Below are 14,456 nucleotides of genomic sequence, written 5' to 3'. Positions count from 1 at the left end.
TTGTCTGTTATTAGCTTTCAAAGTAAAAAAATACAGGTAGACATACAAATCTTATGATACTTTTTACTAATTTTATAATGATTTCACTCCACACAGTTGATATAACCTTTTCGCTGCTGATTTTAAGTTGTGTTTAGTGCTGAATTCTTGTTTGCAGAAACGCATGAGCCAATTGGAAGTCAAGGAAAAGGAACTCAACAAGCTAAAGCAAGAGTGTGACCAACTGGTGCTCAACCAGCACCCTGCTTCGGACAAAATTGAGGTGTGTCTTAGGCTTCAAGTGTTCTGATTAGAAGGCAAAGTACCCACTGTGAGGGAAGTTCTGCTGAGCCATAAGTTTCAGTGTTGCCCGTATCTGAGATGGCACACATGCAGATCGTGGAGCTACTTATGAAAATCATTGAAGCCCCCATCAGGGTGGCACATTGGTCACGCTGTTTTTAGTGACGGGCCACCTTGAATTTGGAGTGCCGGACTAGGTCCTAACCTCAGTGGCGTACCAGCGTAAGAACATAAGAAGACTCCAGCGGGATCAGACCAGTGGTCTATCTAGTTCAGCATCCCATTTCACACAGTGACCAACCCATTATTCTAGAGGCCCAGCAACAGGGCAAAGAGGCCAAGGCCCTCCTCTGATGTTGCCTGCTAGCTCTTGGCTTCAGAGTTTTGCTGCCTGAGAATGTGGAGGTTCCCTTTACTTACAATGGCTGGTAGCCGTTGATAGATGTATCCTCCATGAATTTGTCTAATCCTCTTTTCAAGCCATCTATGCTCATCGCCATCACTGTGTCCACTGGCAGTAAATTCCACAATTATACAGGAGAAGTATTTCCTTTTGTGTTTTCTGAATCTATCAACCATCAACTTCATTGCCCCCCCCCAACTCATCTACCAGAGCCAGGGCTTTCTCAGTCCTGGCACCAGCCTGGTGGAATTCTCTGTCTGCTGAAACTTGGGCCCAACAAGATGTATTATGTTTTCGCTGGACCTGTAAGACAGAGATGTTCTCCCAGGCATATGGTTGAGACTAAGCTATGGGTGGGCTTCCTGCCAGTCTCCTGTTGTGGGTGGGTGGGGGGGAGTAGTGAAATCCCCACTCCAGTTTTTCCATTGGTGAGACCACTGCTGTTCTTCTCCTCCCACTCTAGGGAAATGTTTTACTGGGACTAGGGGGGAAAATGGGCTGCCATCTAGAATTGTTTTTATGACTGAATTGTTTATTTATTATGGTTTTAATGTACAAAATTTAATGTAAATGTAATCCTGATGTCATCCGCTCTGAGCCCATCTGCTGGAAAAGCGGACTACAAATCTAATCAATCAATCAGTTTCTTTGCCTGGAGGGTGGTAGCATTGGTGAAGGACAGGTCAGAGTGACCCATTGATAAGACAATTCAGCCTCTTGCCTGTATGCTCCATTCTTGAATTGTCAGTCGTAAGGATGAATTGGGGTATATAAGTTTTCTTTTTCTTTTTGTAGGCTTACATGGATACACTGCAGACTCAGTGGAGCTGGATTCTCCAGATCACCAAGTGCATTGATGTTCATCTCAAGGAAAATGCAGCGTACTTCCAGGTGTGTGTAGGTGAACAGTAGCAATGGATGTTATAGGTTGCATTCCAACTTAATTGTTTTAACTGTATCGTTGGTGTGTATATTTTTTTTTTAAAAAAAATACATGTATAGGTACAAGATCTCATTTTCCTGCCAGTTTTAACGTAAGGATTATAGATAGTGAGTTTTGCTTAAAGCAAGGAACACTTGTTAAATAAGGCATCTAGAGCTAGACTCAAGTCTTCTAGATTGTCTTTCATTAGGTTCCTTTTACTCATTCTTCATAAATCCATGCTCAAGAGTGAGTTGTATTAATCAGTGAAGGTGCTGCATTTTATATTGATGATAATAACAACAACAGTCAATTTATATACCACCCTCCATGACAACTTAACACCTACTCAGAGAAGTTTACAAAGTATGTTATTATTATCCCTACAACAGCAATCATCCTGTGAGGTGGGTGGGGCTGTGAGAGTTCTGGAAGAGCTGTGATTGACCCAAGGCCATCCAGCTGGCTTCAAGTGCAAGAGTGGGGAATCAAACTTGGTTCTCCAGATTAGAGTCCTGCCGCTCCTAACCACTACACCAATCTAATCTGCTTTGGTCCAGTGTAAATTTTATTGGCTCGGTATAGCTTGCTTTTGTAAAAGGAAAACTCATTTTTAGGGGGGGAAAACTCCTCTAAGATGAATGGCATGTTTAGATCCAACCCCACATTATCATAAAAATACAGATTGTGATGTAAAGCTCTCATATAACGGAGATTGCATTTTTTTTCAATCGATGTGTAGTTTTTTGAGGAAGCCCAGTCTACTGAGAACTACTTGAAGAATTTACAGGATACTATCAGAAAGAAATACATCTGCGATAAAAACATGTCCCTGCAGGTTCTCCTGGAGCAAATCAAAGAGTTAGAGGTATGAGTGACATTGTGATTTGAAGTTCCATCAGCTTTAGTGCAGATTCACCTGCATTGCTTTGATTATTCAGTACCTTGTGTATGAACAGGTGAACCATTTTAATTACAAAATGTTGTGTTTGAAGGGAGATCATGTGACATGAAAGCCATTTCCCAGAATAATTTTGTGGCTAATGATGAATTTAAATCCAGGTCTGAGATGTTCTGCTCCCATACACTGTGCTTATTGGATATCGCCACTGAAGTCCACTGAAAGATTGGCCTGCAGTTTCAGGAAGTACCCATAGATAATGCAACTCTGTTGGTAAATAAATTATCTTTTTAAAATAAAGTTCTGACATGAATGTTACTTGTCTTTTTAGAATGAGCGAGAGAAGATTCTGGAATACAGGAGGCAGGTTCAAAATTTAGTGAATAAGTCCAAGAAGATAGTGCAGCTAAAGCCAAGGAACCCTGACTACAAGACCAACAAACCCATCATTCTCAAGGCCCTGTGCGATTACAAACAAGATCTGGTAAGAGTTCACATCATGGTTGGTCAGGGAGCTCTGTGGGAGGGGAGCACTTCAAAGCCACTGCCTCAGTCCTGAAGTTTTAACAGTTCCCTGGTGAAACAGTTGGTGTTGCTCTGTGTCCAAGCCTGCACATAGTTTGCTAGTTGTTGATTGTAGGCTGCAAACCTATGTGTTCAGCTAAAATCAGCTTAAAATAGGTGATATCCCTTGTATGGTTTAACTGTAGTGGCTAAGATGCTGCCTAAATAAAGAAACCTTATAACGCTCCAGAATTTGAGCCACGTGGCGCAGAGTGGTAAGCTGCAGTACTGCAGCCCAAGCTCTGAGTTCGATCCTGGCGGAAGCTGGGTTCTAATAGCCGGCTCAAGGTTGACTCAGCCTTCCATCCTTCTAAGGTCGGTAAACTGAGTACCCAGTTCCCTGGGGGTAAAGTATAGATGACTGGGGAAGGCAATGGCAAACCACCCCGTAAAAAGTCTGCCAAGAAAACGTCGTGCGGCAACATCCCCCCATGGGTCAGTAATGACTTGGTGCTTGCCCAGGGGTCTACCTTTATCTTTACTTAGTACATTCAAAACAATTATAGGGCACAGCCCTTCCAGGATTGCACCACTTAAGAATCACATGGTTGAATGAAGGATTCTAGTGTAGTCATCTGCCCGACATGCTGTTTGTCTGTGTGCTGCATGAGGTATGTGTGTTTTCCATAGAGGGATAGTGAAACATTGTTACTTTAGTCTGTCCTGTTTTTAAAATATTGATTATATTCGAGCATGTGTGTGCCTACATAGTACAATATTCTTTCCTGCTTTCCATGCAGAAAACAATGAGGAAAGGAGATGAATGCATTTTAAAAGATAACAGCGAGCGCAGCAAGTGGCATGTGACTGGACCGGGAGGAGTGGATATGCTGGTGCCGTCTGTCAGTCTCATCATCCCTCCCCCTAACCCCTTAGCTGTGGATCTGGCCGCCAAGTGAGTTTGCAACAAGGCCCTAAAACTGCCTTCCTTGATGTATAGGGCCGGCCTAGAGAACATGAGCTATAGTTGCGTGTCACGGTTGTGTATCTTAATTTGACTTTTAAAAGTGCACTTGCACTCTCCAGTGAGTAATACAAAGTGCCTGATTTGGCTGCACATTCTCCATCCCAGCCATGGAATCTTGCCAAATCAGAAAAATCTGCGGTTTTATGTTTAGGTAGGAATTGTTGGCTTGGAACACATGCTGCAGTTAAGCTTTCAGGATCTCCTCTCTTGAAACTCTTAAGGAAGTTTCTCCTTTTCTAAATGACCGCTGGAATTTTTTTTTTATTAAGAATTAACAATTGCCCCGGTCAACCAGAGGAAACCTTCACCGCTTGAAGTTATCAGGCAACTAGATATTTCTCAGTACTTTCACATATTTGTTGCTAAGACAAAAATGTCCCAAACTTTTGGCTAACCGGGTATGGTTTATTCCTGGATTAAAATTGAAGATACTCTGCATTTAAATGGTGTGTGTTTTTGTGTGCTCAGGATTTATGCAGTTGTGCTTTCTGGGCAGGAATGAGGGCACCCGCCAGCTGTCATGTGTTTTACATCAAGCAATCCCATGGCATCCTTGCTCCCTCCTTGGAGGTGATATCGCCGCCTCTATGCTGCCTGCAGCCTTCCTGCTCCAAAGACAGAGGCCTCTATGCATGACATTACTCAGGTTGAAACGAGTAACGGGCACAAACACGCTGTCCCCAGTTCCACTTGGTTGCTGGCTGCTGAGCATGGAGCTTGTGCGTGCAGGGGAGTCCTTGTGCCCAAGCGCCTTCTCTGTGATTCAAAACACTACCTCTTTTAATATTTTGAACATCACAACGAGGGAGCCCATGTTCATAGACCACCTACACATGTAGGCAACTTATTCACCAGCCAGGGATCATGTCAGTGGTATGTGGCTAGCACACGTGTACCTGCTTTGTTTCTACATGTATTGTTGATTTCCGCAAATGCAGTGTCATGGACAGAGGGCCCATGTGGTGAACGCAAGTAATATTTTGGCATAGTTTTCCCAAGGCACATTTCATCCTTTCCCCCTGTGAGTCCCGCACGCAGTTTTGGAACCACTGCCTTACAATCAAGTCGTTACTTATGTATGTACTGTACTGAAAAAATAGCCTAGGGTTAATTCTCTTCGGAATATTTGGGTTTTCCTATTTCTTGGAGATTAGTCTAAAGATACTTTGTTTATTGAGCAGAAGAGGTACATGCTTCATTTTTTAACACGAGTAATCTTTCATCGCGGCTTAGGATTGAGCAGTACTACGATGCCATTATGGCTCTCTGGAATCAGCTCTACATCAACATGAAAAGCCTGGTCTCCTGGCATTACTGCTTGATTGACATTGAGAAAATCAAGGCCTTGACTATTGCTAAGGTGAGCATGGCCCTGACTCTTGTAGTTAGAGCACAAGGAGTTTGTGGTTTTCTACAGCTGCATCAGTCTGCAAACCTGCAGTTGTCAACTTCCTTTCTGGGCAAGCTTTTGAGCCTTTGATGGCTTCTTGTAATTGCTACTGATGAGAAGTCACACCTGAGTTCTGAAAGGGGAATAGGAAGCCTGTCCAGAACAGAACCTAGCAGCCCTGTGCCATTCAGGTTCGCTAATCACTCATTTGGTTCTGCCCTGTAACCACATTTAAAAAAAAAAATCACACCCTTGTACTCTGTTATAAATCCATCCCTGGTCCTGTACATCATAAACACCAATACCAATTAGAATATTCTGTTCCTTCATAGGCATGCAGTGAAAATTTGAGGAAAGCTGTCACTTAATCACTGGGTCATCATCACAGAAGAATAAAACAGAGGAGTCTGGTGGCACCTTAAAGACTATCAAAATGCAGTCTACCTCGTGAGTCAGAGCTCAGTTCATCAAATGCATGGAATGTCTGTCCATAGCAACTATGATTTATACTTGAAGTTATCACACTCCATTCTTCTGATGAAGCTAGTTCTGACTCGGAAAAAATTTATGCTGGAATAAATTGCCACTGGGCTCCTGTTCCATTTTGCTGCTTTGGGCTATCACAGCTACCCATCTGGAATTACCATCATCACAAAAGGGCAGTTAAAGAGAGTTGCAGTTCAGACCTATAGATTCACTCCAGTCTAAGCCCTCTGAAATCAAGAGGTTAGACTGCTATAACTCTGTGTAGAATTGCACTGTTAATTTAGTAATTAATTCATATTAAGAGATGTTTCGTAGATGTTCCTAAGAGACTATGCAATTTTAAATGCAAGTTTGTCAGATTACTATGATCTGGAAAATCTCACAGGCTGTTTAAAGACATACTGAAATGTCTTTCAGTATCAGGAGCAGTATTAGTTTTCTGGGAGAACCAGATCAATTAGGTTAGTTTACAACACTGTAATATACGCTTGGCCCTGATCTGGATAGACCAGGCAAGCCCAATCTTGGCAGATCTTGGAAGCTAAGCAAGGTCAGCCTTGATTAGTAATTGAATGGGAGACCTCCAAAGAAGACCAGCATCACAATGCAGAGGCAGGCAATGGCAAACCGCTTCTGTTAGTCTCTTGCCTTGAAAACTCCAGTAGGGGTCGCTGTAAGTCAGCTATGATTTGACTGCACTTTCCACCAGCAATATACTCTATAGGGCGTACACAATATAGGAAAGATGAGAGGAAAAGAAACGATGTAAAAGATGTAACGCATCGATGGAAAAGATGTAACGCATAGCTAAAATCCACTTTGAAGAATATCCATTTTAATTGCATGCTGCCAGTGATCACACCTCAGTTTGCTATGTTCGTGGAAAAGTGTTGTGTATTCTGGATTACCAGGAAGTAAGTCCTATTGAATTCAGTGGGGCTTTCTTCAGAGTAAACATGTGTAGGATCAGGCTATGCATATGTCATATATGCTAAAGGTGGCAGTAGGAGAACAGGCAATGCCTGGTTCCTTTGTAGCTGGCGCTTAGTTATGTTCCATAAATCTTCTGGGTAATTGTGTCTGAGCAATGAGGCTATCAGACAGTGATGGGGAAAGAATTAAGCATAACAACAGCAACAACAACATTCGATTTATATACCACCCTTCAGGATGACTTAACACCCACTCAGAACAATTTACATCCGCTTTCTACTCCCATCACTTCTTTACTAAAAATGAGACCCTGCATCAGAATTGCTTTTCTTTGAACAAAAACAGCACCACTGTTTCATTGAGTGATTTGACACTTGGTGAGGATAACAAAGGCACACAGGGTAGATGTCCGGTGAACTACATAATCATGGCCCTTGTGAATGGGTGCTTTTGCTGTCTGCATCGCAAAACACACATATAACAAGACTTGGGTGTATACATTCCAGACTGTACAGAGGCTGTCTGCCTTCTCTCAAGTGCTTTTTGTACTGATAACACGATTTCTCAGGCGAGACTCCTTATCCTCTCCTTATCGCTCTTATCTGCACATTCCATAGGTTGTAACCTTAGATATTTCATTCTGACATAAACTGCCACGGTTAACCCATTTGTCACTTCTAAGTCTTACCAAAACCCTCAAATCTGCTGTCTAGATTTACTGCCTTCAGCATTATATTCCTCATTTGAAGGATTATACTCCCTAGCTAATTGATGGTTCAAAACCAAGAACAAAATCCATGTAATACCTTTCATTCGGACCAACCAAATTGACACAAAACATCATGCAAACCTTTGAGCTCACCAGAAGTCTTCAATAGGCTAGTGAATTCTGAAGCCTGCGTGGTGTTTTTTTGTCAATTCAGTTGGTCCTAATGAAATGTGTAACGTAGATTTTGTTCTTGCTTTGGGGGTTTGTGTGGCTGATGACAGCTTAATTGGTTGTCAACTCATTTTGGTTGCCTTTCCTTAAATTCTTTCTCTCTGTTTGTTTCAGCTGAAGACGATGCGTAGAGAAGATTATCAGAGGGTGATAAGTGACCTGGAGCTCCATTATCAAGAATTCCTCAGGCATAGCCAAGGCTCTGAGATGTTTGGGGAGGATGACAAGAGAAACATCCAGACCCAGTTCAGCAGTGCCCAGAAGCACTACCAAACACTGGTTATCCAGTTGCCAACCTATCCTCATCCACATCCACCAACACCAACTCAGCAAGGTTGGTTTTTCTGTAGGGATGCTGGTAAATCCAGCTGTTTTCATGCTTCATGTTGCAGGCATGCATAATGTTTGACCACAAAGCCCAGCTCCCACCAGGGTGTGTGTGTGTGTGTTTGTGTTAAGTCTCCTGTTTGTACTCCTTATTTGGGACTGCAAGAACACAGAGGGTTGAGTTGTTATCCACCATTTATCAGAATATATGCCTGGTGGGCTGCCATCAGAGATTGATCACAGATTGAGCAGGCCTGCCTGTACAAAGCAAAAAGAAATAAAGAAGTAGGGATGTGCAATTCGGGTTCAGTATTCAGTCAAAATTACCTAATTTTACCTGATTCGGTAAAATTCAGTATTACTGAATTTAAATCTGTATTACCGAATGAATTCAGTAATACCAAATTTAAGCTTACTGAATTTATTTGGTAGAATTCAGTAAAATTTAGGAAGCACAGCAATGTGAAGTACTTGGTGCTTGCTTTTTATAGAATTTCACAGGTATGGGATGCCTACAGCAGCCACCTTTTCATAACAGGAAGCCCGACAAAGGATGGCCCAACCCTTTCCAGTGTATTTTCTTTGCCAGGTGGGAGGGAAGGCAAGATGAAGGCCGATTTCTTATACCGCATTCAACAAATGTGCCAGTTTTTCCTTGTTTGATGCCAAAAGTGCATTGTTGACCATGATGTTGTATTTCTCCCCTGTTCGTGGGGATGAACTGTATAAACCTGTAAACTGATCCATTGGTTATCTTCTAATTTTTTTTTTCAGTTGTCACTGAAGTCACTACAGTGGGAAGTGTCAATCAAGGTCAGGAGAAACAAGAGGCCTGGTTGCTCATGGAGCTTCAGAAGCTTCGGCGGCAGATAGAAAACTGTGAGCTCCGGATGCTGCAGAGAACACCCCTTCAGTTGGATCAAGGGGCATCTCACAACTTGTCAATCAGGATCAATGAATTAGAGGTATATTGATTTTGCAGTGAACAGGCATAGTATGCTCTCTAAAAGAGGGGACCCCCACCATTGATGATCCCATGCAATTTTGAGAAAGTTGTGGCCACCATCACAAAATGATTGCCATAGAATGCAGGGCCAGTCACAAAATGGGTGCTGTGGTGGGCAGTTTTTAAAGGTTGGGAAGTCCCAAGCCAAGCATCTTCCTATGTTGGGGGCACCTGTTGCCAAATAGGTGCTAACTGTAGACTCAAAGGTGATCCCTCCTTCTCCACTGAGGTGAAGAAAGCCAAGACTGGTTGTTTGCTTTTGGGAAGAGGTGTTTGGGGGCAGAAATAAGTGAGCACCAGGAAATAAACCATTAGGCACCATGCTGCCCATGGAACCGTGTTGTGGATCATTAGCCTAGATCAACTGTGAAAGTCCAAATCCTTCTCAGTGCCTTCTGTGACGTTCCCTTGCCTCTCTAGCAGGGCCTAGGCTCTGAGAGGGGCAAAGGGATTTGTCGTCGCTCCCCTGACTCCCTGCACCTGGAAGCCAGAAGAATCCCTTTTCTCCTTTAGAAACCTTGGCAAAGCCGCCAGACAACCTCTACCAGGTTCCAAGGTGGTCTTACACAAAAGTAACAGACTTATGTAAGAAAAATCTATAAGCTTTATTGAATATTTAATGAAACAATTAGATTAAAATAAAACCAGTACAAGTCTCAGCAGATCTAAAGCAATAAAAATAACAAAGCTGTCTGGTCTAGCTAATACAAATGGTACCTGCACCTGAGCTGGAATTCCACTATAAACATACAGTTACTCGAGTAGCCGCAGGGCTTTCCAGGCCAGTAGCCTATAGCTTCTTGGTAAGAGTTACAGCAGGTGTCCCACGCAGATCCATGGGCCACAGCACGAGGCCTCACCAACCAGAATCAAAGATGCATGTAGGGTTCCAAAGCACACGCAGCTGAAGCCCCTCCCACAAACTTGGGGTCCTTGGCCAGTTACAGATTTTTGGGTGCTCCAGTGTTATTCGCTAGAATGCTCAGCTTCTAGGAGTCTTTCAGACGTATCATGGCAGTGCTCATTTCTCCCCCCTCCCAATTCTCAAATTATTTCTGCTCTCTTGGCTGAACAGCCTTGATGAGATAAATGGAGGAAAGAATGTCTCTGCCCAAGTGTGCCTTGTTGGTAGGACTGAGCTGTTAGTTGTTCCATGGATAATGGATGGAATAGGACTCTGTTGCATTACTCCCTCCACATGCTAAGAAAAATAATATTAATAATAGTGTGATTATATACTGTCCTTCTGGACAGAGTTGAGCCCACTTAGAGCAGTGAACAAAGTCAATGTTGTTATTACTCCCACAGTGCAGCTGGGGAGCTGGAGCTGAGAGGAGTGGCTTACCGAAGGCCATTTGGAGGGATTGCAGCCCAACCACTATGCTACAGCAGATGTGGGGCCCACAGCTCCAGCTGGCCAACTTAAGTATCACTAGTGGTACAGAACATGAATTAGATCACATGAGAGTTACCAATGGTGGCACAGCTGCACCATTGGTTGTGCAGTGGTCATGGCATCGAGTTGCTTTATAGGCATCACAGCAACTATTAAAACAGCCAGCCAGCAGTTGTACTTTTGCTCAGCGGCTTAAGGACAAATGGCATGGTTCAGAGGGGCAAGGTCTCTCTTTTTCTCTTTGAGAAATATTTGTTAAGGCTGTTTTTTAGAAGAAAGTAGCAGCAAGGATACTGTATGGTTTTCCATGCAAATCCTTCCCACTGCAAGAATGTAATTGTGCTTATCTTTGGATCCAGATATAGGCAAATACAGTCCTATGAAGCTTTGCTATCATCCAGTCCTATATAGGTGTTAGCAGGCAGGACCATAATGGGTTGAATCCATTGCTAGATTTGTGCCTTCGTATATGAAGCAGGGCTTCTCTGTAGCAGTCCCTGTATCGTGAAGTTGCACTAGCTCTATCTTTGCAAGCGTTTTGTTGATGGGTGAAAACCTTGTTTTCTGTAATTTTAAGAAACCTGTTCACATCTACATTGCTGTTACCTGGTTTTAACTTTAGTAGGAATTGTAATTGTTTTTATGATCCATGTTTACATTTTAACTGTCCCCCCCCCCCCGAAGAAGATTGACAGTGTTTGGACATTTTAATTATGTTGTGTTTTGCTTTGGAATCCTTGAAAGGAAATATCAGGTGCAGATTATTCATCTGATTATAACGCATCACCGTAATTGAACACCTGTCTTTCTTTTCTTAGTGTGTACAGAATGAGTCCCAGGCCCTAGCTGATGCTCTCAACCGGCAAAACGATGCCCTTCCCAACTTTAGAGGCACTGAAAAGTATATCTATTTGCAATCAGAAATCAGCGCTTTGTTTCAGAAACTAGAAAATATTAATGGAGTCTCAGCTGGTTATTTGGACAGGTAAAGAAAGAGACAAACTGTTCTGTGGCACCTTTATCAGATGTTCGTGGATGTTCTCAAGGCTCAAGCATCTTCATTCTGGATCAGGCTTGAGCTTGGAGCACGGGCCCCTGCTCACACATGATCCTGACCCATAATGCAGTCTCACGAGCCTTGGAAAAAATAATTTATTTACATTGCCTTCCCTCTGCTTGGGGTCTCTGGGAAAAGTGCGTGCGTGCACACTCACTCACTCACTCACTCACTCACTCACTCACTCACTCACTCACTCATACTGTCTGTCTGTCTGTCTGTCTGTCTGTCTGTCTGTCTGTCTGTCTGTCTGTCTGTCTGTCTGTCTGTCTCTGTGCTTGGATTGTGTATATGTGATACTTTTAATGATATGTTTAGCTGATGAAACTATGATGGATTATAAAATCATAATATTCAAAACTGCACTGTTAACTTCAGCTTGAGGGCACTGAGATCATTGCTGCAGAACATTCTCCAGACAGAAGACGTGATCCGAGTGTTTGAAGTCAGACTCACGGAAGAAGACACCCTTTCTTTGGATCCTGATAAAGTGGAAGCATACCGGGCCAGCCTAAAAGTGAGTGAGAGAGAGAGTGAATTTTAAAAAACAATTTTCAGGAATTAAGCTATGAATTTGTCACACACTTAACATTTACGCTCTCTTTTACTGTCTGTTTAAATTGTTCTTTGTCAGTAATTTATACATATGACTTTAAAGTATACAAGATATTCAAGAAGATCATAATGTTTCTGTTCAAGTTTTGATTTATAATGTAAATTACAAAAATTAAGGAGTAAATTTAGTTTCCTAGGGGGGTAAAATCCTGTCTGTATTTTTTCTAAATGTATTGTATGCCCTGACCTGGATTGTCCAGGCTGGCCTGATGTTACGCAGAGGCAGACAATGTCAAACCACCTCTGTTCATCTCTTGCCTTGAAAACTCTGCAGGGTACCATAAGTCAGCTGCATCTTGATGGCATTATACACACAAATGTACCGTATAAATAAGCTTGATTATGTACAATATAGACCACCCTCTCATAACTAGTCATCAGTATGTTGTTACTGCATGCTAATTCTCAGGTTATGGAAGCCAGTTTAATCTTTGTTGCTTTTGTTTTTTTCCAGAAAATGAAAGCAGACCTTGCCATGAAGAAATCACTGCTTAGCTCCATGGAAGCAGACCTACAGAAAGTGCTGCAGGTTCACTCTCAGTCTTCCCAAGCGTATACACTCTATGACCTGGATCTTGGAAAGTACAGTGAAAAAGTTGGCCAGCTGACCGATCGTTGGCAAAGAGTGGAGAAACAAATCGACGATAGGTTAGTTTGTGTTTTTTAGAGGTTGTCCTCAGTCTTCCCCCACCATCAATGGTGTTTCTTTATTTGATATTCTTTTTATTATGAAACCAGAGAGCTTTTAGTTGCCTGATTGCATAGAACTTGGCTTCAGTCCAGACCTTTTTTGCCAGACTCGCAAATAAGATGAGGATTTCTAGGAAAGAGACCTTTTTTAAATTAAAAGTTTGGAATTGAACAGAGTGCTCCTAAATAGTTACACTCTTCTAAGCCCATTCAGTGAACTTAGAAGAGTGTAACTCTGCCAAGGACAGCACTGTAAATTTCTAATACAAATTTGGTACCGCTGGGTTCCATCAGAATGGTTGCCAAGGTAAGTTCTGAATTTTTGATGTGATCCTAAACTGCATTTTTAATGTCATGTCTTTCAGTACTTACTGTAAATTTTTCATAGAGAACAAAGTTGACACAGTTATTGCAAAGACCACGCATTTGTGAAAATACTTTGCTGCTTTAGAGCAACTGTTGCATGGTGTGGAACTTATATGCTGAGTAGAGAGTTGACATCTGGTTGAAGGGGAAATGTTGATTTATTTAGAGGAAAACTCCGTGGTAGTGCATGTCCTTTAAGTGTAGGACCTAAACTCAGTTCCTGGGATATCAGATAGCAGGGAAGGGAAAGACTTATTTCTATGCCAGTCACTGTAGAGAGCACTGGGCTAGTTCAGGTTTATTATTATGATCTAGGATCAGAATTTGAATCAGCATATACAATAATGTATAACAAATACATTGATTACATATCTAAGCATATCTAGGAAACTGAACAATATATTTAAATAAATAAAATTGTTAAATATTGATTAAAATTTCTTAAAGGTGTTGTGATAGTCTATCTAATTAAACTAGTCAGGGTGCAGAATCTTGCTACCTCAGCAGTGATTTCATTACAGCAATCAGCTAAAAGGATAACAGAATAAAATTAACTGTAAGAGTGCATTAATTTTAAATTTACACATGTCTAAGAATTAAGTACATCAGTGTGCTAAAATGGGTAAAATCATTAAAACCTTAATTAAAATTTCTAGAGGAAGTAATAGTGTTCTGTCTGATTACACTAGCCAAAGCACAGAACCTTGCGACCTTAGCAGTAATTTCTTTGCAGGAATCAGTTAGAAGGAGGGCAGAATAAAACTGACTTGGTCTGCCTGGGTGGGCAGCAATAACTGGTGAGGAGCACTGGGCTAAATAAACCAGTAGTCTGACTTGGTAATATCATGTGCTTCTACTTTTTTTTTTGCCTGCTCTGCAGAACTTGGGATTTAGAAAAACAGGTGAAACAGCTGAGAACCTATCGCGATCTTTACCAAGTTCTCAATAAATGGATCTGTGATGCCAGGCGCCGACAAGACACTATTGAAACCATGAAGCTCAGCGATGTCAGCACAGTCATGCGATACTTGCAGGAGCAAAAGGTACTGTTTTGCTCTGAATAATCAGAAGTGTTTTTCAGAGAGAACTGATCAACTTGAAATCACTTCAGATGACTGAATTTGAAGTCAACTTAAAAGCATTGGAAAATCAGGACTTGGGCTCCCTGTAGGGGCACTTCCAGTTAAGAACACAAGCTAGGAGACTGACAG

General features: G+C 42.0%; 1 protein-coding gene across 4 annotated transcripts in view; it reads left to right on the top strand.

The window, feature by feature from the left end:
- DSP (desmoplakin) overlaps positions 1-14,456 on the top strand; it is a 53,261-nt gene that overhangs the window by 24,043 nt on the left and 14,762 nt on the right. For all 4 annotated transcript variants that reach the window (XM_054984989.1, XM_054984991.1, XM_054984993.1 and 1 more), the window contains 12 exons: positions 158-262; positions 1,481-1,576; positions 2,350-2,475; positions 2,840-2,992; positions 3,813-3,967; positions 5,273-5,399; positions 7,903-8,122; positions 8,890-9,080; positions 11,336-11,502; positions 11,953-12,091; positions 12,644-12,837; positions 14,126-14,288. In XM_054984989.1, coding sequence (XP_054840964.1) covers positions 158-262; positions 1,481-1,576; positions 2,350-2,475; positions 2,840-2,992; positions 3,813-3,967; positions 5,273-5,399; positions 7,903-8,122; positions 8,890-9,080; positions 11,336-11,502; positions 11,953-12,091; positions 12,644-12,837; positions 14,126-14,288 — 1,836 coding nt within the window. The remainder of the gene's footprint in view (positions 1-157; positions 263-1,480; positions 1,577-2,349; positions 2,476-2,839; positions 2,993-3,812; positions 3,968-5,272; positions 5,400-7,902; positions 8,123-8,889; positions 9,081-11,335; positions 11,503-11,952; positions 12,092-12,643; positions 12,838-14,125; positions 14,289-14,456) is intronic.

The sequence above is a fragment of the Eublepharis macularius genome, chromosome 7 (genome assembly GCF_028583425.1).
Source record: "Eublepharis macularius isolate TG4126 chromosome 7, MPM_Emac_v1.0, whole genome shotgun sequence".
Classification (NCBI taxonomy): domain Eukaryota; kingdom Metazoa; phylum Chordata; class Lepidosauria; order Squamata; family Eublepharidae; genus Eublepharis; species Eublepharis macularius.
This window is presented reverse-complemented; position numbering and strand designations above follow the sequence as displayed.